The sequence below is a fragment of the Nomascus leucogenys genome, chromosome 15, assembly GCF_006542625.1.
Source record: "Nomascus leucogenys isolate Asia chromosome 15, Asia_NLE_v1, whole genome shotgun sequence".
In the NCBI taxonomy this organism is placed as follows: domain Eukaryota; kingdom Metazoa; phylum Chordata; class Mammalia; order Primates; family Hylobatidae; genus Nomascus; species Nomascus leucogenys.
In genome coordinates this window covers 81,707,216-81,730,441 of record NC_044395.1, presented here as the reverse complement: position 1 = coordinate 81,730,441, position 23,226 = coordinate 81,707,216, and the positions used below count along the sequence as shown (strand labels likewise).

The following is a 23,226-nucleotide window of genomic DNA, read 5'->3' as shown; positions in this document are numbered from 1 at the left end:
TTTGGTTTGCATTTCTCTGATAATCAGTTCTGGTACATTGTCTCCTTGTTCTCATTGGTCTCAAAGAACTTCTTGATTTCTGCCTTAATTTCATTATTTACTCAGGAGTCATTCAGGAGCATATTGTTCAGATTTCATGAAATTGTACGGGTTTGAGCGAGTTTCTTAATCCTGAGTTCTAATTTGATTGCACCGTGGTCTGAGAGACTGTTTGTTATGATTTCAGTTCTTTTGCATTTGCTGAGGAGTGTTTTATGTCCAATTATGTGGTTGATTTTAGAATAAGTGTCACGTGGCACTGAGAAGAATGTATATTCTGTTGATTTGGGTGAAGAGTTCTGTAGATATCTACTAGGTCCACTTGATGCAAAGCGGAGTTCAAGTCCTGAATACCCTTGTTAATTTTCTGTCGTGTTGATCTGTCTAATATTGACAGTGGGGTGTTAAAGTCTCTCACTATTATTATGTGGGAGTCTAAGTCTCTTTGTAGGTCTCTAAGAACTTGCTTTATGAATCTGGGTGCTCCTGTATCGGGTGCATATATATATTTAGGATAGTTAGCTCTTCTTGTTGAATTTATCCCTTTACCATTATGTAATGCCCTTCTTTGTCTTTTTTTATCTTTGTTGGTTTAAAGTCTGTTTTGTCAGAGACTAGGATTCCAACCTCTGCCTTTTTTTGCCTTCCATTTGCTTGGTAAATTTTCCTCCATCCCTTTATTTTGAGCCTGTGTGCGTCTTTGTATGTAAGATGGATCTCCTGAATACAGCATACCAGTTGGTCTTGACTCCTTATCCAATTTGCCAGTCTGTGTCTTTTAATTGGGGCACTTAGCTCATTTACATTTAAGGTTAGTATTGTTATGTGTGAATTTGATCCTGTCATCATGATGTTATTTGGTTATTTTACACACTAGTTGATGCAGTTTCTTTGTAGTGTCATTGGTCTTTATATTTTGGTGTTTTTGCAGTGGCTGGTACCAGTTTTTCCTTTCCATATTTAGTGTTTCTTTCAGCAGCTCTTGCAGGGCAGGCCTGGTGGTAACAAAATCCCTCAGCATTTGCTTGTCTGGAAAGAATTTTATTTCTCCTTCGCTTATGAAGCTTACTTTGGCTGGATGTGAAATTCTGGGTTGAAAATTCTTTTCTTTAAGAATGTTGAATATTGGCCCCCAATCTCTTCTGGCTTACAGAGTTTCTGCTAAGAGGTCCACTGTTAGTCTGATGGGCTTCCCTTTGTAGGTGACTTGGTCTTTCTCTCTGACTGCCCTTAACAGTTTTTTCCTGCATTTCAACCTTCGTGAAGCTGATGATTATGTGTCTTGGGGTTGATATTCTCATAGAGTATCTTAATGGTGTTCTTTGTATTTCCTGAATTTGCATGTTGGCCTGTCTTGCTAGGTTGGGGAGGTTCTCCTGGATAATATCCTGAAGTGTGTTTTCCAGCTTGTTTCCATTCTCCCTGTCTCCTTCTGGTACTCCAGTCAATGGTAGGTTCGGTCTTTTTATGAAGTTCCATATTTCTTGGAGGCTTTGTTCATTCCTTTTCATTCTTTTTTCTTTATTCTTTTCTGCATGGCTTTTTTCAGTAAGGTGGTCTTCAAACTCTAATGTCCTTTTCTCTGCTTGGTCAATTCAGCTATTGATACTTGCATATGCTTCACAAAGCTTGTGCCGTGTTTTTCAGTTCCATCAGGTTGTTCATATTCCTCTCTAAGCTGGTTATTCTAGTTAGCAGTTCCTTTAACCTTAGCTTCCTTGCATTGGGTTAGAACATGCTCCTTTAACTCAGAGGAGTTTGTTATTACCCACCTTCTGAAGCCTGCTTCTGTCAATTTGTCCATCTGATTCTCCATCCAGTTATGTGCCCTTGCTGGAGAGACACTGAAATCATTTGGAGAAGAGGCCCTCTGGCCTTTTGGGTTTTCAGAATTTTTTCTTTGATTCTTTCTCATCTTCGTGAGTTTGTCTAGTTTCAGTCTTTGAGGCTGCTGACCTTTGGATGGGGTTTTTGTGGGGGTCTTTTGTTGTCGTTGACGATGCTGTTGCTGTCACTTTCTGCTTGTTTTTATTTCAATAGTCAGGTCCCTCTTCTGTAGGGCTGCTGCAGTTTGCTAGGGATTCACTTCAGGCCCTGTTCACCTGATTCACTCCCATGCCTGGAGATGTCACTTAAGGAGGCTGGAGAACAGCAAAGATGGATTCCTGCTCCTTCTGGGACCTCTGACCTCGAAAGACACCAAACTGATACCAGTAGGATCGCTCCTGTATAGGGTGTCTGACAACCCCTGTTGAAGGGTCTCACTCAGTTGGGTGGCACAGGGACCAGGACCTGTTTAATGAGGCATTTTGTCCATTGGTAGAGCGGGTGTGCTTTGCTGGGGGGAAACCTACTCATCTAGGCTGCTCGGATTCTTCAGAATTACCAAGAGAAGAGGCTAAGTCTGCTGGTCCACACAGACTGTGGCCACCTCTCCCCCTAGGGGCTCAGGCCCAGGGAAATCCAAATTCTGTCCCTGAGTCTCTGGCTGGAGTTACTGGAAATCTGCCTCCCTTGGCTGCAGAGAGGGGGCTCCCCTTTCCCGTGTGGCTCTCAGATGGGCCATCGCACCGCACTGTTCTTCCTTCTTTCCACGAGTCACGCCAGCCTTCTAGTCAATTTTGATGAGAGAACCTGGATATCTTGGTTGATGGTGAAGGATTCCACTGTCAATATTTTTAATTTTATTTTTCTAAAATTAAGCATTACTATTATATTTCAATCAAACAAGGATAATGGCAATCATTCAGAATAATAATCACTGAGATTTGTGCATACTGTCAACATTTGTTTGCTCTCCAATTCTTCTTGCACTGTATGTCTTCCTTCCAGGAAATTTTTTTAAATGAAGATCTATTGGTTACAAACTGAGAGTTTTATTTCTCTACTAATGTCTTTGTCACACACATTCTCAAATGACAATTAAGCTTGGTATATGCTACTATATTTGAGAGTTATTTTCTCTCAAAACTTGGAAAACACTTCTATTGTCTTTTGACTTCTGCTTTTACTGTTTAAAAGCCAGCTGTTCAATTTGCTATCCTTTTGTAAAAAATTTGTGTTTTGTCACTGGCTATTTTTAAGATCTTCTCTGTGTCTTTGAAGTTCTGCTATTCTGCTGATATACCTAAGTGTGACTGTCTATTTATCTTGATTTGTATAATAGGTTGTTGATGTGGCCAAAAAAAATTCTTCCCTCCTTGCATCCATATCTTTCCAATGTGATATCATGGAGCAGCCCTGCGAGAGATGAAGTCTATTTATTTACATTTTGACTCTGGATTTGGCCATATGACTTGCTTTGGGCAATAAAACATTAGCAAATGTGATCAAGCAAAGCCTTGAAAATATTAGTACTCTAGGGATTGCACTCTTCCTATACTTGGAATCCCAGGGCTGACATGTAAATAAGCTGAGCTAGGCCATTGGAGATGAGAGACCATGTGGAGGACAACTGAGGAACAAGAGTCAACAGCCAGCCAACCCCCAGAGAGGTGAAGAGGCTCTCAGATCATCCTGCCATCTGCTAGCATGCCAATTAACCACAGACATGGGAGAGAGCCTAGCAAGTATCAGCTTAGCCAGGTCAAAGCAGAAAAAAATTGGTTTTTGAGCTAAATAAAATGGCTGTTAGGATGCCTCTATGTTTTCTAAGTGGCTTCTTAGATAGCAATCAACAACATATACTTTTATTTCATTGTTCTTTCAGTAATGAGAATTAATGTCTCTTATCGAGTTTAGAAAATTCTTACCCGTTATACTTGTAATAGTGCCCATAACCTTTATCTCTGTTTATTATCTGGAATTTTCAAATATATATGCATATATATATATTCTTTATTATCTTCCTTAATTTTTAAATATATGTATATTATAATAATATACATATCTTAGAAGCTATCTATCTAAGCTATCTAAGAAGCCACTTAGAAAACATAGAGGCATCAGAACAGCCGTTTTATACAGATATGCATACATATACACACATATTAAATAGATATGTAAACTTTTTTTATATACATGTATCTTTTCTATATTTTAACCTCTTTCCTATTTTCTTCTCTTTATCTCTGAAGCACTACAATTAGTTTAATTACTTTAACAATATTTTCCATTTCACAAATGCTCTTCCTACCTGTGTCTAATCTGTTTAGCAGGTTCACTGAGGTTTTTTTGTTTTTTTTTTTTAACTTCAACAACTATATCTTTCATTTTTGGAAGTGCTTTTTATAGTTCAGCTATCTCTGGGCCTATTTATTATCTCTAGTCATCATACATTCTTTATTATTTTGATTCTTCAAACATTTTAAACAGAAGTTTTTTTAAAAAAATTAAAAAAAAACATTATTTATCTGCTAATTTCATTTTCTGTAGCCCTGTGAGGACTAACTGAGCATTTTTTTGTTTCTTTCCACTGTCATTCATGATGGCTTTAGAGCTCCTATTTTATGGACTTAATCTGCGGGCATCCTTTGAGGTCTACATCAAAATTGAGTTTCTCCAAAGATAATTTGTATTTTCTTCATCAGGACTCCCATGGTACCTAATCCAGGGCCACTTTAATATACTTTATTGAGTTTCATGGGTAAAGTAAATCTGGGTGTCAAGTCTGCAACCCTCCAAGTGCTGTGGTTTACTAGTTCTCTGGGAAGTATTATTTTTTCTCATCTGGAGATGAGATGCAGACAGGATAGTTTCTGGATTGCCTCCCTCTGCTAGATAGTGGACTGGCTTTACTTTAAAAATTTCCATTCCAACACTCAGTCACACATGGGATCTAAGTAATTCCTCCCATCCTATACAGACGGTTGAAATTCAAGGCTCTAACTGAAATTTTCATAGATTGCTGGTAGGAATGCAAAAACCGGCACAGCTACTTTGAAAAACGGTTTAGCAGTTGCCTGTGAATTTAAACATACACTTAATATACAACCCAGTAATTCCATACCTACACACTTACCTAAGTGAAATCAAAACCGCTGTTCACACAAAAACCTGTATGCAAATGTTTATAGTGGTTCTATTCATAACTGTTCCAAACTGGAAAAAACCCAGATGTCCATCAACTGAAGAATGGATAAACAAAGTATGATACATTCATACAACAGAACTGGAATACTACTCGGCAATAGAAAACAATGAAACACTGAAACACACAACAACCTGGTGAATCTCAACATACAAACTTATGTAAACACACACACACACACACACACACACAAATGATTCCATTTATATAACATTCTGGTAAAGACAAAACTACAGGGTCAGAAAACAGACCAGTGGTTGCTAAAGGCTTCGGGTGAGGAGAAGGGTTTAATACAAAGGGGGATGGAAATTTTTGGAGATAAAGAAATGGTTCTTTGTCTCAATTATAATGATGATTATAATATAGTGTAGATTTTCCAAAACTTGTAACACTGTACATAAAATGGAATGAATTTTCCTGCATGTAAATTACCTCTTACTTTTTTATTATATTTTAAGTTCTAGGGTACATGTGCACAACGTGCAGGTTTATTACCTTGGTATGTGCCATATTGGTTTGCTGCACCCATCAAGCCATCATTTACATTAGTTATTTCTCCTAATGCTATCTCTCCCCCAGCCCCTGTGTATGATGTTCCCCACCCTGTGTCCATGTGTTCTCATTGTTCAACTCCCACCTGTGAGTGAGAACATGTGGAATTACACCTTAATTTTTTAAAAATAAAAAGGAAGGAATCTAAGGCTCTAAGTTCCTGGTACTGATACCCCTCTGGCCTTCTCTCCCCTCCATATATTTGGTCCCCAAGGAATTCTTTTCATACAATTACAACACTGAATTTTAAAATATTTTTGTGGTATTTTATCAAGCATTATAGGCATTTTGAAGCAGAAGGATTTTTAGAATATCTAGTCTGCCATATTGCCAGAAGCAAAAGTGTGTCATTCTTTCAAAGAACAAGATTGTCTTAAAATTTCATGGTATTTTTAAGTCTTTTAATTCATTTTATCACTGTATCCGTATGTTTCCGTGAAGTATAATAATGCGGTTTTTTTTTTAAATTTTGGATGTAGAGGGTACACATGCAGGTTTATTACATGGGTATACTGCATGATGCTGAGGTTTAGGGTATGGATGGTCCAGTCACTCAGGTAGTGAGCATGGTACCAAATAGTTTTTCAGCCCATGGCTCCCTCTCTCCCTCCCACCTCTAGTAGTCCACAGTGTTTACTGCTCCCATCTTTGTGTCCATGTGTATTCAATGTTTAGCTCCCACTTATAAGTGAGAATATGCAGTATTTGGTTTTCTGTTCCCAGTAATGCAATTAAACCAAAGCTCAAGGAAGCAGAGATGTATTTTTCATATCTAGATATCTACTCTAAACTGAATTAATATATAATCTGAGAAGGGAAACCAGTTTGAAGATTATCCTAAATCCTTCACAATTGGGAGGTCAACATTTTGAGGATCATTTGCATTCTGGATCATCCATCCCTCGTAGCAGAGTGAACTGGATAACCTTGGGCAAGTCACTTAACTCTCTACCTGGTTTCAAAGCACCTACTTCACAAATTACTGTGACAAGTAAACCAGTTTATTCATGTCAAGCACATAGAAAAGCATGTGTCACAAAGTAAGCGTTCAATAAACATTAGTAGTTATTATGCCATGCCCTTCCCACTAATGTAATTATAAACACATCTCCAATAACACAGAAAATTAAGCATTGCCTATATATATACTTCAATAAAAAGAATGTTAGTGCTTACTTTGAATAAGCCATGCTTTTGGTTGCGCTGGCCAAGCCATAAATTGATTCCTGGGGGAAGGTTGGTATCTGGAGGGTCTATCACACGCTCATAAATCCTGTAAAGGCAAAGAACACAGTTACTAATAGAGAGGCTCAAAGCAGAACCAAAAGGTACATATGCTGTTTGAAGTATGTGTGCCATTAGCTGCTGTATGAAGAGAAGCCAATATGTGGCACACTTTAAATGACAGATAACATGAATGTAGAGATCTAACACTTGGACACATCATCTGGGCCCCTCCTGCTTTTGTCTCCCTTTTGGCAGGGGAGGGAGGAAGAAGGTGACATTTTTGAGTGTCCACTCTGAGCAATGAACTGCCCACAAACTCTGTGGGGAAAGTGGTTTGATACACATGTTATAGGTGCGAAAGCTCAGATTTAGGAATCATAAATGTGTCAAACAAGTGAAGACAGCAGTGAGTAGTAGAGTTGGGTTAAGAACTCTTATCTGCCTGGCTCTAAAGCCACCGTACTTTCCTTTGCACCCTGCTATTCTCCGACTTTGGTTTCTTTAGCTCCTACTCATTTCTGCGGTAACCTGAGAGAACCCTTTAAACAAGTAGATTGTAGCTGCCTAGACAATCATGTTTTTAGTCCACAGAACTACGCAGCTTAAGTCATTGTCCAACCAACAAATATTTATTGAACACTTTTTATGCTCTAAGTTCCACACTGAGCAACAGAAAATAGAGCAAGAAACCAAACACACAAGGTCCCACTCTCACGGATGAAAAGTAAGATAAAAATTCTATATATGAAGAAAATCCTCATCTGATCCATATAGGCACATAACTAATACAGAAGAGGTCAGGGCCCTATCTAGGATCTTTGAAGTTTCTAACGAAGCCTACTGAACAATTAATGTCTCAGTTATTCCACCCTACCAAGGTCCGGTTAGTTGGTCACAAATCTTTTTATTCGTGCCCTCTTTAGAAATAGTCCCTGCAACCACCTGCTGATCGTGAGCTTCCACCTCATCCCCAGGCAAGTACCTCTCAGCACCGGATGCTCAGAAGATTCTGGGTAGGGTGAAACACAGCGATCTGTAAATGAGAACTATGTCCATTTCTTGCTTTCCTGAGTCCTTGCTGAGGACTGAGCAACTGCTGCGGAATCATTCCTAGGTGTGTCCAGAGGTATGGACAGCTCATCAGTCCTCCCTGCTGTGATGGAGCTGACTGCCTCCTGCCAGAGGGTGATGTATTCCTCCGGTGGTTCTCACAAGGAAAGTGCAGAAGAACTGAAAGACTGCCCACTTGTGTCAAGGAAAGTGAGTGATTGTGAGGCTGCTGCAGTTGGGAGCTGTCACGCTGCAGTCTTATATCTTAGCTGCACAGTCCATTACTCTACTATTCCCCACTGGAAACCTGCTGTTTCCTAATACATACAAGGTTTTCAGCTGGCAAAGCTCCAGGCACATCAGGTCTTTCTCTACTAATTATCTTTCCATTGTAAGTGGATGCTCAAAACATAATCAGGAAAAAATAAGTTTTCCTAAAAAAACGACAGAATGTGTTTTCTTCACAGGAATCTAACCTTTTTTGTATCTTAGAATGAATGATTTTAGATGAAACCATTTGTCAAAACTGCCTTAACACAGGAGCATGATACACAATTTCTTTAAAATTTTTTCTCCTAAAATTAGTGGAAAAACTAGAAACAAGGCAAATTTACAACATAAGAGATATGTATAAGTTATAGATCAGAGTGAAAGAATTTACTGCAGTCACTAAGTGTGATGAATATGCAAGTTATGAAACAAGGGAAAGTATATACAAAATATTTTTCACTGGAAAAAAGGGAATGCAAAATTATTTATGCCCTATAAAGATAATGAGGCACAAACAATGTTCAATGTTGGTAAATACCAGAAGAGGCCAGAGAGAAATGGAAATCACTGTATTTGGGTGACGAGGCAGAAGCACGATTTCTATAAGGCTATTTTACTAATAAATTGAAAATGTTGAACCATTTACCTCAACCTCAATTTTAAAAACTTTGCCTCTGTCACAGTTAGACGAGCTTTCGATTCAAAAGTTTCTTTTATGTATTCAATATGCTAGAAGACAAGCTCCAATGAGCAGAGTAGGCCCTTAATCAATATTTATTAAATGCATGAATTAATGAAGGAAGAAACAATCAAACAGATCAACTTCCTATCCTACCTTATCTTGCAAAGCATAATAGCTCTGTGTGACTTAGAAAGAGTTGAAGAAGCAAACATCTGAGGCCCACTACCATCAGCTAAAGCAGGGTGACCCAGGGCACATGTGTCAAAGTGGTGTTCTCATTTCCCATGTCATACAGCCCCTGCAAAGACACCATCCCGATGCCAAGGAAGGTCTGCCAGATGCTGCCATCCTGGCAGCCCTGCCAGTCTCTTCCAAGAGGCAGTCTGCATTAGGGAATTCTGTGCAGCAGGTAGAATCAACAAACTGGATACAGATGTATCAACATGAAGAGAGTTTAAAACCAGCATTTTTTTTTTTAAAGAAAACTTGCTGAGGAGGGAGGAGGAAATCTAATCATGAAGAAACATCAGATAAACCTCAGTTGAAAGACAGTCCACAAAATAACTGCTTGTGGTCTTTAAAATGTCAATGTCATGAAAAATAAAGAAAGGCTAAACAACAGTTGGAGATTAAAAGAGAGATTTTAAAAAGACATAAAAGCTATATGCAAGATGAGATCCTGGATTAGATGCTAGGGCAGGGGGAAAAATTCCCATAAAGGACATTAGTGGGAAAACTGGGAAAATTTGAAAAAGATCTGTAAATTATGTAATAGTATTTTATTGATACTCAATTTCCTGATTTTGCTAACTGGGCAGTATATACTTAAGTGAATGTCTTGTTCTTAGGAAATAGGCACTGAAGTATTTAGGGGTAGAGGGTCATGATGTTTACAACTTAACTCTCAAAGGGTTCAAAATAACAATACTGTTTGTATATATAAGTATACGCATCTATGAATACACATTTTCTCTTCCTTCCAAATAATACAGAATCTGGACAAATATGATGGTTCCTTATATCACTCCTATAAGTTTTCTGTGAGCTTAAAGTTATGTTAACATTAACAGTTTAAAAAAAAGAGAAAAAACCAACAAGGTCCATAATGTATGTAAACTAAAAATTCACACATGCGAAACAATATTATCGATTAGCTAAGGATACGCACAGAATTTTCCTATCACAGGCCTGGTGGGAATGGTGAGGCAAGAAAAAAAGTGAATGAATGAAACAAGAAAGGTACGCGGCACAGACTAATGCTGATAACACAAACTAAGAAATTGAATTATCACATTCCTACATGTACCCCGATAGAAGGGGAGTATACATGCCAGCCAAAGTAAAATCAGAATCTTAGCACAAAGGCTGCTGGTCCCTGAGGGACAGTTTGGGTGGACTGGATCATGTAAAAAGGCAGGTAGGGCACAATGATCTGTCACTTAAATCTGGTGTCACTCAAGTCAACTAAAATGAAAGTCAAAGCTAATATAGTGAACTCCTTGCTCTCCAGTGTAGTAAGGAAACGGAGCTTTCTGATATATAGGGTATTCTGGTTAATGAGGTTTCCTTCACATCAGCAACTAGCTGATTGCCTACAGCGTGTATGACACTGTGCTATGCTGGCTATGGGGATACATACAGGCAAATTTAGAATGGCCAATTTCTTGTCTTTAGATCTAATGCCTGAGACAGACACATGCATGGACACGTCTTATAATTCAATGCATTAAATTCAATGTTTCCTGGAAGCAGAAAGGGAAAAAAAAAAACAAAAACCAGAATTCTGCCTGCCATAGTCAGAGAAAACTTTCCAAAGGAGACACTACACTGAGTTTTGAATGAAGAATAAAGTGGAGCTGAAAGAGCAGACATAACAGCCAGCACTTATACAACACTTAATGTGTGCCGACATTGTGTATTGAGGTCTTTCAATATGTTAATTTACTAAATCCTCATAACAACACCCTCAGGTCGGTGTTCTTGGCTTAGCAAGGTCAAATAACTCGTCCTTGGTTAAGCGGCTTGTGAGTGACACAGCTGGGATTTGAAATCAGATCCTATAGTCTGTACTATTGACCACCTTGCTCTACTGCCTCTCTAGACAAGCAATGAAGGGCAGTTTCAGCCACAAAAGCCCCATCCAAGGTACTATTTATCAAAGAGTTAAAATACAGGAAAACAAAAACAGTAAATAATTTGGTAGAACTTTTAAATCAACTCTGAGCAAGAGAGGACATGATTAATATATCCTGGAATGTCCTGCTGTCACAGACAGGTTTTTTATTTCCTAATAGAGCAACATGAAAACCTAACTCATTCAAATAAAGTAAAATTCCTAACTAGGCTTACTTATCAGAAGGAAAAGGGGAAACAAGTTCATGTGTCAAAGCTTGAAGGCAAGACTGGTCAGCTCTCCTGGAACCCACTTTGTTTTCCTCCTAGATTCACAGCTCTACTACACTTCCCAGCCTCCCTTGAAGTTGAGTGTGGCTATGGAATGGGAGTGGAAAGGTTGTGCCCCACTTCTAAGCCTGCCCCTCCACCCCACCAAAAAATAATTTAAAAACTCCCTCAGGTATCTTCCATGCTGTCTCTTTCCCTTTATCTCTTTTCTCTTGCACCCTTTCAGCTGCCTGGAGAAAACTCTGAGGGCTAAGGGGTGGACAGAGCTACAAGAAAGAGAATCTTGAATCCCTAAAGGATGACATAAAAGGCTACCTGTCAACTAGACACACCCAACTGGACTCTATTTAAATGAGAAATAAAATTCTGCTATCTTAAGCCACCGAAATGCAGAGGATATTCTGAAGTTGTGGCTAGTATAATTTACCCTAAAAAATATACCACACTGAAAAATAAAAAGGTTACTGTTGCCTTTTTCACGCCCACAAAGCCAAGAAGTATCTTAGATAGTCTGGTGTAGCAAAAATAACATAAATTTGGGATTAAACATGTTTGGGTTCGTATTGCAGTTCCACAGTCTACTAAATGCATGACTTTAATCAAGTAATTTAATTTCTCTCTACTCCAATTTCCTCATTTAAAAAATAAGGATATTACTGTTGACTGTATGGATTGTCATGAGGATTAAACAAAATACATTACATGGCCTTGGCACTTAGTCTGTACTGACATTGTGTAAGTCTCATGAGTACCTAAGAATGTGGAGCTGCACAGGTCATGTGACCCAGTCCAGCCTACTTGCTGTAGCTCTCACCAAATGGACCCACTGAGATGGGAAGTCTCAATATCTTAGATGCTTACTTATGCTTTGAATTTACAGTTAAAAGAAATGACATCACCGTCACAGGGAATTAAGGGTTTGATATTTCAACGTTAAAATGCAAGAACTCATTGTCTATTTTGCCATACATTTCCACAATCATCAAAATTTAAGTCTTAGGTTTCTTTTTTCCCTTTATAAACTTTAAAGCTAGAACAAGCTAATACGTAACAGAAAAAAAACCATTCATTTCTGTTGCTGTTTAATCTGATATTATGGAGAAAACTGATGATCTATTTAGATACTAAACTTTGCATTAAAACAGAATTTTTTGATAAAGTATACTTTCTATGAATCCTAAAACCACAGTATTTTTATTACTGTTGTTTTAAAGTATCATTTTTTTCAGCTTTCTTCAACTCTTTTGGCCATAAGTTGTAAACTTTTCTATGTAAATTACTCAAAATTCTAAGCAAATATCTTATTTCTTTTACATTCTTCCAAAAATGTAATTCTTTGACATTTATAAAAGTTTTATTTTTGTGGAAAGTTAATCATAAACTCACAGAAGATTGGAAATAGGCTCAGGCAACAGGAAGAGATGGAAGAAACATTTTATAAGATTGTGTGCTTAAACACACTATCACCAAACCCCCGTCCCACCTGACACCCACACACACACCTGGGCATCGATTAGCTTTTCTGAGTAAAATACGGCAGCACACTATTCTTAACACTTTCACCCAGTCCAGTAGTAAGCATTTTCCCTAGTCAATTTGGGACATTTAATTGGATTTGGCCAATTTATGAAAAATGTTTCTGGGAAAATGAAAACAGCAGTAAGCAGAGGCCCTATTTTTAAGTTCTCATCCAGGACTACCCTTACATTACACATTCTTTCTTTATATATTATTTTTATGCATTCTAACCACTCTATATGTTGATTATTTCCTGATCTCTCAGAACCTCCCCATTTGGATGATCCATTCAGATGCATTCTCCTGCTCTTCAGCATGTGACACGGTAGCTTCCATGACCCAAAGGGGTCTCTAAGACTCTGGTCGTGGCTGGGCCTGCCTTCCTAGACCACCTGGCTAAGGAAATAGGAAATAGCCTTCCTGGTACCCTTGGGCCCATCATATCCATCCTGAAGTTGTGTGTGTACTTCCTGACTGCTACCAAGACCAATTATCTTCTGGGTCTGGAGGAAATGGAACACTGACCACAGCATTCCTGTACCTGCTTAGATATCTCCTGCACTAGACACCTTCCCTAAGCACCCTATATAAAGTAACTCCTAACCACCTGGTCAGTCTCCATCACTTAGCTTGTTTTACCCAGCACACTGTAAGCACCTTAAGATAAGGAGCCTCGTCTGTCTTTTTCAAGTCAGCATTTCTAGTATCTGGAAAAGAACCTAGCCAAATTCACATACTGAATGAATAAATGAATGAAAGTTCCCTGACTATATTCAGAATAGGAGAACTACAGTCAGATAGCTATAAAAGTCCTACTATGGCAAAGCTTTATGAGGAGCAATTTGCAAAAACTAATAATCCAGACTGAGAAAAATAGTCAAACGTGACACTTTACATTATGCTGATAATCATGAGATCCATTAATTCAGTGAAGACGAGTGAAATGTAATAATCCTTTTCAAGTGTCCTCCTCCACCATCAATACCTTTTGAGATTTATACAAGAAGCACAAAAGAAAGAACAAGATAAACTCCTCTCACTGTTTCTCATCCAGAAAAGAGATAGAGATAGCAAATTTGAATCTATCAGGCAGACAACTCACTAACAGAGAAATCAGAGAGATGTATTTCAGAAAGAACAGGAAAAGCAGTCGGCAACTTGAAAATTAATTAGATCAAATGGCATCTTTTTTTTTTTTTTTTTTTTGAGACGGGGTCTCTCTCTGTCCCCCAGGCTGAAGTGCAGTGGCGCGATCTCGGCTCACTGCAAACTCGGCCTCCCGGGTTCACGCCATTTTCCTGCCTCAGCCTCCCGAGTAGCTGGGACTACAGGTGCCCATCACTGCGCCCTGCAAATTTTTTGTATTTTTAGTAGAGACGGGATTTCACCGTGTTAGCCAGGATGGTCTCGATCTCCTGACCTCGTGATCCACCCGCCTCGGCCTCCCAAAGGGCTGGGATTACAGGGGTGAGCCACTGCGCTTCGCCCAAATGGCATCTTTTTTGAAAAGCACATGATTTACTGCTTAATCTGATTACATTGTAATTAGTCTAAATGTATCACATTCCTATAGGCTATCAGATGCAAACAATGCATTTACTCTCCAACCATCAAAAATTTACCCTTTCTTTGGGCTGAAGAACACCCACTTCCCATTACACATGAGTCTCAGGCTTTGTATTCACTTGAGTCTTTACAAGGTGCTGCCTATTAAGCTGTATGGGGAGAATTATAGAAATTTTGCATGCCATTAGTATCGATCAATATTTTAAAGTGTAAGTATCTCATTTCTAATATAATACCATGTAAAATTAAACATCTAGTCAAACATAAAACCTGCTTGAGAGGACAAGGCAAAGAGGAACTGCCACACTCCTTGTCAAAGTCAGTCATTGAATCAAGGGCTCACATTAGGAATTTTCTTCCCAAGGTGCAACCTCTCTTAATTCATGACTTTGGTTTAAAACACTCTCCCTAACAAGTGTACTGTCTACTTAAAAGACTAGTCGATATTCTGTGAAGAACTTGATTTTCTCATTAACATATAAAACCCTCAGAGCTGAACACAAAGCAATGTGGTGGTTCAACAACACTACTTATGAAGAAATATTGGATTTTTATTTACCTGGATGAAGGAAGGTTTTTGAAGGGACTCCACAGTACCTTTCCTAATTATATAAAAGAACAAATTTCCAATGTAAATCATGTGAGTTGACATGTATTACGCCACTGTTCAATAAGACAATATGAAGCCCAAATGAGACAGTAAATGAAGAGATTTATCTTGGGCTTTGCCAAGAATTGAAGAGAAGCTCTCATGCTCTTGCTGAAGAGAAAAGTTGGAATGACCTTCCTTAGTTACATAGAGCCTCATCTTTACTGCCTTTTAGCTGGCATTAGTGAATATCAAGGTGCTCCTTGGAGAAATTTTCCTAAACAGAACATAAGTTCATTCCAATCCAATTTTCCCTCCCCAATATGGTAATGGGTGACCTTGCACATGAAGCTAAGCCCCTCTTTTTGGCCTTATGCTAAAGGGACACAACAGACCCTTTCCCCTCTTAGCCTCATAAGAAAAATGTGAGAATTATAACTTTCTTGAGCCCTACTAGAAAAGCAAAAGTCATGATGTCATCAGCATTATTTTTGGCACCAACAAATATTGAGCATTCAGTCCATAGGTTGTTATACTCTTCAGAGCAGGTCCTCAAAGCTTACTCACTGTGACAGGGGGTTTTACCAATTGTGTACACTGATGAGCTATCTGTTTTTCTTGTTCATTTGTTTTTTGAGACAGAGTCTCCCTCTGTCCCCCAGGCTGGAGTGCAGTGGCCCGATCTCGGCTCTCTACAAGCTCCGTCTTCCGGGTTCACGCCATTCTCCTGCCTCAGCCTCCCGAGTAGCTGGGACTACAGGCACCCGCCACTGAGCGCAGCTAATTTTTTGTATTTTTAGTAGAGACGGGGTTTCACCGTGTTAGCCAGGATGGTCTCGATCTCCTGACCTCGTGATCCGCCGGCCTCAGCCTCCCAAAGTGCTGGGATTACAGGCGTGAGCCACCGTGCCCGGCGATGAGCTATCTGTTGAATTCCATATCAGGCTGCCTGGATGTTGTTAATTATCTGCTCACATGGAACACACAGCACACAGGGCTGAAAGCAGAAGGACATGAAAGGAATGGCCCAAAGAGGAACTCTGTAGTCTCCTCCTGCCAATCTGTTTAACAAATCCAGATGACACTCAAAAAATGACAAAATTAAAAAATGCACCTCAGGCATTACATCAGAAAACACAGACTGTAATGGGAAGAGGGACTACAGGGATGAATATAGTATGCCCCTAACAGGTAAGGATTGAATTCCAAGCTAAATCCACACAGAGCATGGGAAGAAGGGCTATAACAAGGCCCAGCAGATTCCTTAACAGCTGTCTGTAAATACAAATGCAAACAAAAAAGAGAACACACAAAGTTGAAATCTGCAAGGAGATGCCTTTGCTGTGTTAAATGAGAAGGCAGAAGTGTTCAAATGAGATCAGCAAACACCGTGGGAGGGAGTTTGAGAGCAGGGTGTGGACACCCTCCACAGAGTGGAGAGAGGTCTTCTCAGAGATCAAGCCTGCGTGTGACCTGCTTCATCCCCTTAGGAAACCCTTGTCATGTTCATGCTTTTTCTTGCCTGGCAACTGAATTTCACTGTTTTCTTTTTCTCTCCTCATCTGGATCGCTAATGATAATAAGGGTGCTTTCTCTTCTTAACCATATTTTATGTCCCTAATATCACTCTTTCACTACTTCTTACCAACCCTTCTCTCTGCTTAAAATTCATGATCCAGATATCATTCTGAGATGATTGTGATTATGTACCAGGGTAAAATAACCAGATCATATAAGTCTGTCCTAACTAGTATTTGTATCTGTGATTTGACAAAATAATAGAAAGTATGCTTCATTGTTTATTTTTAATTTTTTAAAATTTTTGTGAGTACATAGTAGGTGTATATATCTGTGGGATACATGAGATGTTTTGATATAGGCATGCAAAGAGACAGGGTCTCAAATTCTTGGGTTCAAGCAATGCTCCCACCTCAGCCTCCAAAGTAGCTGGGACTATAGGTGCATGCTACTATAACTGGCTAGAATATAGGCTTTTTAAACATGCTGGAAAATTTGAAGCTGGTGTGATGGTTTCAATCATGACAGATTTAGCACAACACCCTCAGGATTAAAAGAGATATTAATAGGCAGGAATTAAGGCCAAATCAGATGAAATTTCACATGGAAAAATGAAAACGGTCCAAACTTAGGGTAAATATGCTGCTTAAAGACAGAATGTGAGATCTAAGAGTAAACAGAAATACATATTAAAAACAAAAAAAAAACCCCACCTTTTTGGTCAATAGTGAGCTAAGATCAGCTGTCAAAAAGGATGTTGTGATCTTAAAGTGTACCATGAGAAGAAAGTAATCATCTCATTTTATTCTGAGTCAATCTGTCCGGAGATAATTATATTTAGTTCTAGGAACTTCTCAGATAATAAACAGATATACTTCAGAAGGAATCAGAAAAGATTGTGAGGGCATTGTGAGCCAAATCAAATGATGAACAGGTGAAGGAACAGAGATGTTCTGTCCAAAGAAGTAAAGATTAAGGAGGCCATAATAAGGTCTTCAAATATTTGGAGGACCGTCCTGTAGAAGAGGAATTGAACTTGCTCTGTGTAGCACCAAGAGGGAAAATTGATACCAACAGGTGGAAGCTATAAGGAGGCACTTTGAGCTCAAGATAGAGAAAATTTTCTAGCAGTCAGAGCTATAGTATACAGAGGGAATGGGCATTCCTGGAAGGCAGTGAAATTCCAGTCTCTGAAGGGTGTTTCAGCAGATGATGAAGGACAATTAGCAAGCCTCAAACTCAGAGAGATGGAGAGGCACTGCCTCAAAATTTGTAAGAGCTGCCTTTGAATGAGCACCTCCTATAGGCCAAAAGTTTACAGACTTTATCAGCCTTTCAATAACCCTAAAAGACAAGCATTGCTATACTCAATTGACAGATGTTCACAGAGATTAAATGACTTGCCTAATACTATTCAGTAAATAGTGAATTCTAAATTCAAATCCAGGTGTAAACTTCTTCCACGCCATACTGGCTTAAAACCCTCAATCAATTCTGCTATTAAAAAGTCTAGGCCGGGCAAGGTGGCTCACACCTGTAATCCCACCACTTTGGGAGGCTGAGGTGGGTGGGTCACCTGAGGTCAGGAGTTGAAGACCAGCCTGACCAATATGATGAAACCTCGTCTCTAATAAAAATACAAAAATTAGCTGGGTGTGTTGGCACACGCCTGTAATCCCAGCTACTCAGGAGTCTGAGGCAGGAGAATCACTTGAACCTGGGAGACGGAGATTGCAGTGAGCTGCGATCGTGCCACTGCACTCCAGCCTGGGCAACAAGAGCAAAACTCTGTCTCAAAAAAAAAAAAAAGTCTAGTCTAAACTCAGGCCAGGTACAATGGCTCATGCCTGCAGTCCCAGCACTTTGGGAGGCCAAGTGGGGAGGATTGCTCGAACCCAGGAGTTCAAGATCAGCCTGGGTAACATAGCAAGACCCTCATCTCTACAAAAAATAAAAAAGTTAGCCGGGCATGGTGGTATGTGCCTGTAGTCCAAGCTACTCGGGAGGCTGAAGCAGGAAGATCCCTTGAGCCTGGGAGGTCGAGGCTGCAGTGAGCTGTGATTGCACCACTGCACTCCAGCCTGGGCAACAGAGTGAGACCCTGTCTCAAAAAAAAAAAAAAAGTCAAATATTCAACCAGTGGGTTACACAAACAGCATTAGCCAGGGAAAGATCATTAGACAAGAGCCAGAAAATTCTCATTTGCGTCTTACCTTTACTTTCATGTTTTGTGACCTGGGTCTTACCTTTACTTTCATGTTTTGTGACTTGGGACAAGTTACTAAACCTCTCTGAGTCCTTGGTCTCTTCATCCATAAACCTTTAATAACAACATCTACCACAGAGGATTTTCCGTAAGCACAAAACAGATCATTTGCTCTGTAAAAGTACTTTGTAAAGTCTAAAATGCTTTTCACAAATGGAACATTATTAATGTTTTTAGGTGAGATCAATGCCTTTATCTTCATGGAATAATCTAAAAGATATTTTAGTTTGAAATATTTTCAGACAAAATACCAAAAACCTCATTGAAGCCACTTGGCTCAACCGGTTAGAACATAGTATCTAGTGTTAGCTTCACAATTTCTATAAAAGAGGAGCTTAAAAGCTACAATCTGATAGGAAAAAGAAGGGAGCATTAACCTCTGAAATCACTCCCTAGATGGTGCCATTGAGGGTACATCAAGACCACAGTTATCGGTTCCATCTTTTCCAGGGGTTCAGAGCAAAATGTGCTGTTCTAGTGCTCAATTATACCCCAGGCTAGCTGCCTCCAAAATATTTGCTGATGCTCACAAGTGGGTGATAATTTAGTGCAAACCCATATTATTATTCACCTAGATGAAGACTTAGGTGTTAGGTTCCAGTGATAATAAATCAAAAGCCTACTGCTCACATAAAGCAGACATTGGTAACCAGGACTCTCACGGTTGGAAAGAACATTGAAGGTCTTCGGATCCAACCTCTATCTGCTACTTGTTATATTAATATATAAGAATCCAAAAGCCATCTGTCATTCAGTGAGTATGTGTGACATCCTCATGTAATAGTTTAAAGCTTCCCAGAGCAAATGAATGTCTCCCTAAAGGCCTGATGATTGACCATTCCCAAACAACCCATACAAAATATATCAGGGACTAGCAGTTATGGTAAGGAACTTGGGAATTATTTTGCTCCCTCTCCATGAAGTCTTTGTACAGCATAGACTACACACACACACACACACACACACACACACACACACACACACCCCTCAAACACTGGCATCTCCACATTCAAGCAGGGATTAGTACTCTTTGACTTTCTGACTTTTTCAGGACTTTGAAAACCACCAAAGGTCCCTTGGCAATTCCCAAACTTTACTAGGCAGTAGGATAGCCTCATAAGCTTTTCAAAAATACAAATTCATAGGCCCCTCACAAAATCAGACTTATAGGTGCCAGCCTGGCCCCATGTGGCTCATACCTATAATCCCAGCACTTTGGGAAGCCAAGGTGGGCAGATCACTTGAGCCCAGGCATTCCAGACCAGCCTGAGCAACATGGCAAAACACCATCTCTATAAGAAATATAAAAATTAGCTAGGCACGGTGGCAGGGACCTGTGGTCCCAGTAACCCAGGAGGCTGAGGTGGCAGCGGGAGAATCACCTGAGCCCAGGGAGGATGAGGCTTCAGTGAGCACAGATTGTGCCACTGCACTCCAGCCTAGGCAGCAGAGTGAGACCATGTCTCAAAAAAAAAAAAAAAAAAATCTCTGATAGAGGCCTCATTTGGCATTATCTGCCCTTGAGCAGCAGTCAGGCTTGGCTGGGAGCTCCTGCCCCAGCCACAGGATATAGCTCCACTACAGCCAAGCAAGCTTATGATGGAAGTACTTGGGCCTCTTCTTTTTTTTTTTTTTTTTTGAGACAGAGTACTGCTCTGTCACCCAGGCTGGAATGCAGTGGCACGATCTCAGCTCACTGCAAGCTCCGCCTCCCGGGTTCATGCCATTCTCCCGCCTCAGCCTCCTGAGTAGCTGGGACTACAGGCGCCTGCCACCAAGCCTGGCTAATTTTTTGTATTTTTAGTAGAGACGGGGTTTCACCACGTTAGCCAGGATGGTTTTGATCTCCTGACCTCATGATCTGCCCGCCTCGGCCTCCCAAAGTGCTGGGATTACAGGTGTTAGCCACCACGCCCAGCCAGGCCTCTTCTTAAACCATCTCCGAGGCAAAGTAAGAGGCATAGGGAGGGGATTTTCCTCTGCAGGACCATTTCTAGAGGTTTTTCTACATGAATAAAAAAAAAAATGGGAAAGTAGTACAAAGAAAAGAAAAATTCCCACCATTTTGCGAAGCATTATAAAGAAAGAGTTCTCCTGACTATGCCCATTAATAATAGTTGTTTGGATGATGGATGAATAGACAGATTAGATAGATTAGACAGATAGATACATAGGTAGATAATATATAGGCAGGCACCAGTAAATTTAATTTAACAATAATATTATATTCCTGTCCTCTTAGAGACTGTATTATAGGGCAGATGAATAGCAAAACAAATAAATAACTTTATTTATTATAAAATTAAGGCGAGCTGAATATTCTCCATGTGTCCCAGCCAGATACACCCTCCACCCCTCTTTGCCTGGCTTTGGGCCACAGGAGACTGACCTGTATCAAAAGTTCCTCTCCTTTTGGTTCCACTTGGTTTCAGTCAAAGGGAAGTACTAGCAGGAGGGCAGGAAGGGATTGAGGTTGGAGTACTAATAAATTAATATATTAAGGGCATAGCACAGTATTACCTGAATAATGGTAGTTACTTCTATTAAGAACAAAAACAAAAAGTGAAGAAGGTCCCTAACTACCAAGCGGGGCTTTAATTCTTTTCCTCTTTCTCTCAGCTGCTGTCTACAATCTTCCCAATATAAATGTGCCAATACAAACTTGATTGTTTTTTAATAATGTTTACAGAGAGGACAACTTGTGTGCCTTGACTTCTGCTTTGTAGCAAGCACACTGAATTATTCATTTAGTTTGGAGCTCTTTCTTTTAAAAAGTAATCATCATCTTCTTGTAAAGAAATTTTTATTTTTTCAGGCTATCAGTCCTGTCAGACTTTAGAAGTTCACAATCATGGAAGAAGAGCAAAGCAATTTAGATAAAATTTCCTGTTCTGAAGGAAGACTTTTGTTATTAAATGTGAGGCATTTAATAGTAACTGCCAGCTGTTTAATCAAAAAGTTATTGTTCATTGTGGAAGAAAAATTGAAGTTTGGAAAACAATGGGCTACAAGCTCGGAAAGTATCTGATGAAGTTCCAAATTCTTTTCAAACTCCAACTCATCATTTAAACTATAATGGCCCATGTCTGGTACGGTACTTCATGGATGATAATAAAATCACTGAGACAACTGAGATCTCCAGTCATCTCTTTAATTATCTCCTTTCTTGGTGGCCCCTTCATGTTCAGGTTACAGGATATAAATTAAAGATAGTAGCCAGAGATGTCTCAAATAAGCCTATTATTAAGGACACACAAGTGACTCCTTTAATTTCAAAGACCAAATGAATGATAAAATAAAAATTAAAAAGGTGAGAGAGGGGGTGGAGCCAAGATGGCCAAACAGGAACGGCTCCAGTCTACAGCTCTCAGCATGAGCAATGCAGAAGATGGGTGATTTCTGCATTTCCAACTGAGGTACTGGGTTCATCTCACTGGGGAGTGCTGGAAAGTGGGTGCAGGACAGTGGGTGCAGTGCACCGAGCATGAGCCAAAGCAGGGCAAGGCACTGCCTCACCTGGGAAGTGCAAGGGGTCAGGGAATTCCCTTTCCTAGTCAAAGAAAGGGGTGACAGACGGCACCTGGAAAATCAGATCATTCCCACCCCAATAATGCACTTTTCCAACGGTCTTAGCAAACGGCACACCAGGAGATTATATCCCATGCCTGGCTCGCAGGGTCCTACACCCATGGAGCCTCATTCATTGCTAGCACAGCAGTCTGAGATCAAACTGCAAGGTGGTGGCGAGGCTGGGGGAGGGGCCCCCACCACTGCCCAGGCTTGAGTAGGTAAACAAAGTGGCCGGGAAGCTCGAACTGGGTAGAGCCCACCACAGCTCAAGGAGGCCTGCCTGCCTCTGTAAACTCCACCTCCGGGGGCAGGGCATTGCCAAACAAAAGGCAGCAGAATCCTCTGCAGACTTAAATGTCCCTGTCTGACAGCTTTGAAGAGAGTAGTGGTTCTCCCAGCACACAGCTGGAGATCTGACAACGGACAGACTGCCTCCTCAAGTGGGTCCCAGACACCCAAGTAGCCTAACTGGGAGTCACCCCTAAGTAGGGGCAGACTGACACCTGACACGGCCAGGTACTCCTCTGAGACAAAACTTCCAGAGGAATGACAGGCAGCACCATTTGCTGTTCACCAACATCCGCTGTTCTGCAGCCTCCCCTGCTGATACCCAGGCAAACAGGGTCTGGAGTGGACCTCCAGCAAACTCCAACAGACCTGCAGCTGAGGGTCCTGACTGTTAGAAGGAAAACTAACAAACAGAAAGGACATCCACACCAAAACCCCATCTGTACGTCACCATCATCAAAGACCAAAGGTAGATAAAACCACAAAGATGGGGGAAAAAATAGAGCAGAAAAACTGGAAACTAAAAATTCAGAGTGCCTCTCCTCCTCCAAAGGAACACAGCTCCTCACCAGCAATGGAACAAAGCTGGATGGAGAATGACTTTGACAAGTTGAGAAAAGAAGGCTTCAGATGATCAAACCACTCTGAGCTAAAGGAGG

General features: G+C 40.2%; 1 protein-coding gene across 2 annotated transcripts in view; it reads right to left on the bottom strand.

Annotated features, from left to right (window-relative positions):
* The window catches only part of NELL1 (neural EGFL like 1), a 915,720-nt gene that overhangs the window by 685,664 nt on the left and 206,830 nt on the right, over positions 1–23,226 (bottom strand). For both annotated transcript variants that reach the window (XM_030829406.1, XM_030829407.1), the window contains exon 5: positions 6,797–6,893. In XM_030829406.1, coding sequence (XP_030685266.1) covers positions 6,797–6,893 — 97 coding nt within the window. The remainder of the gene's footprint in view (positions 1–6,796; positions 6,894–23,226) is intronic.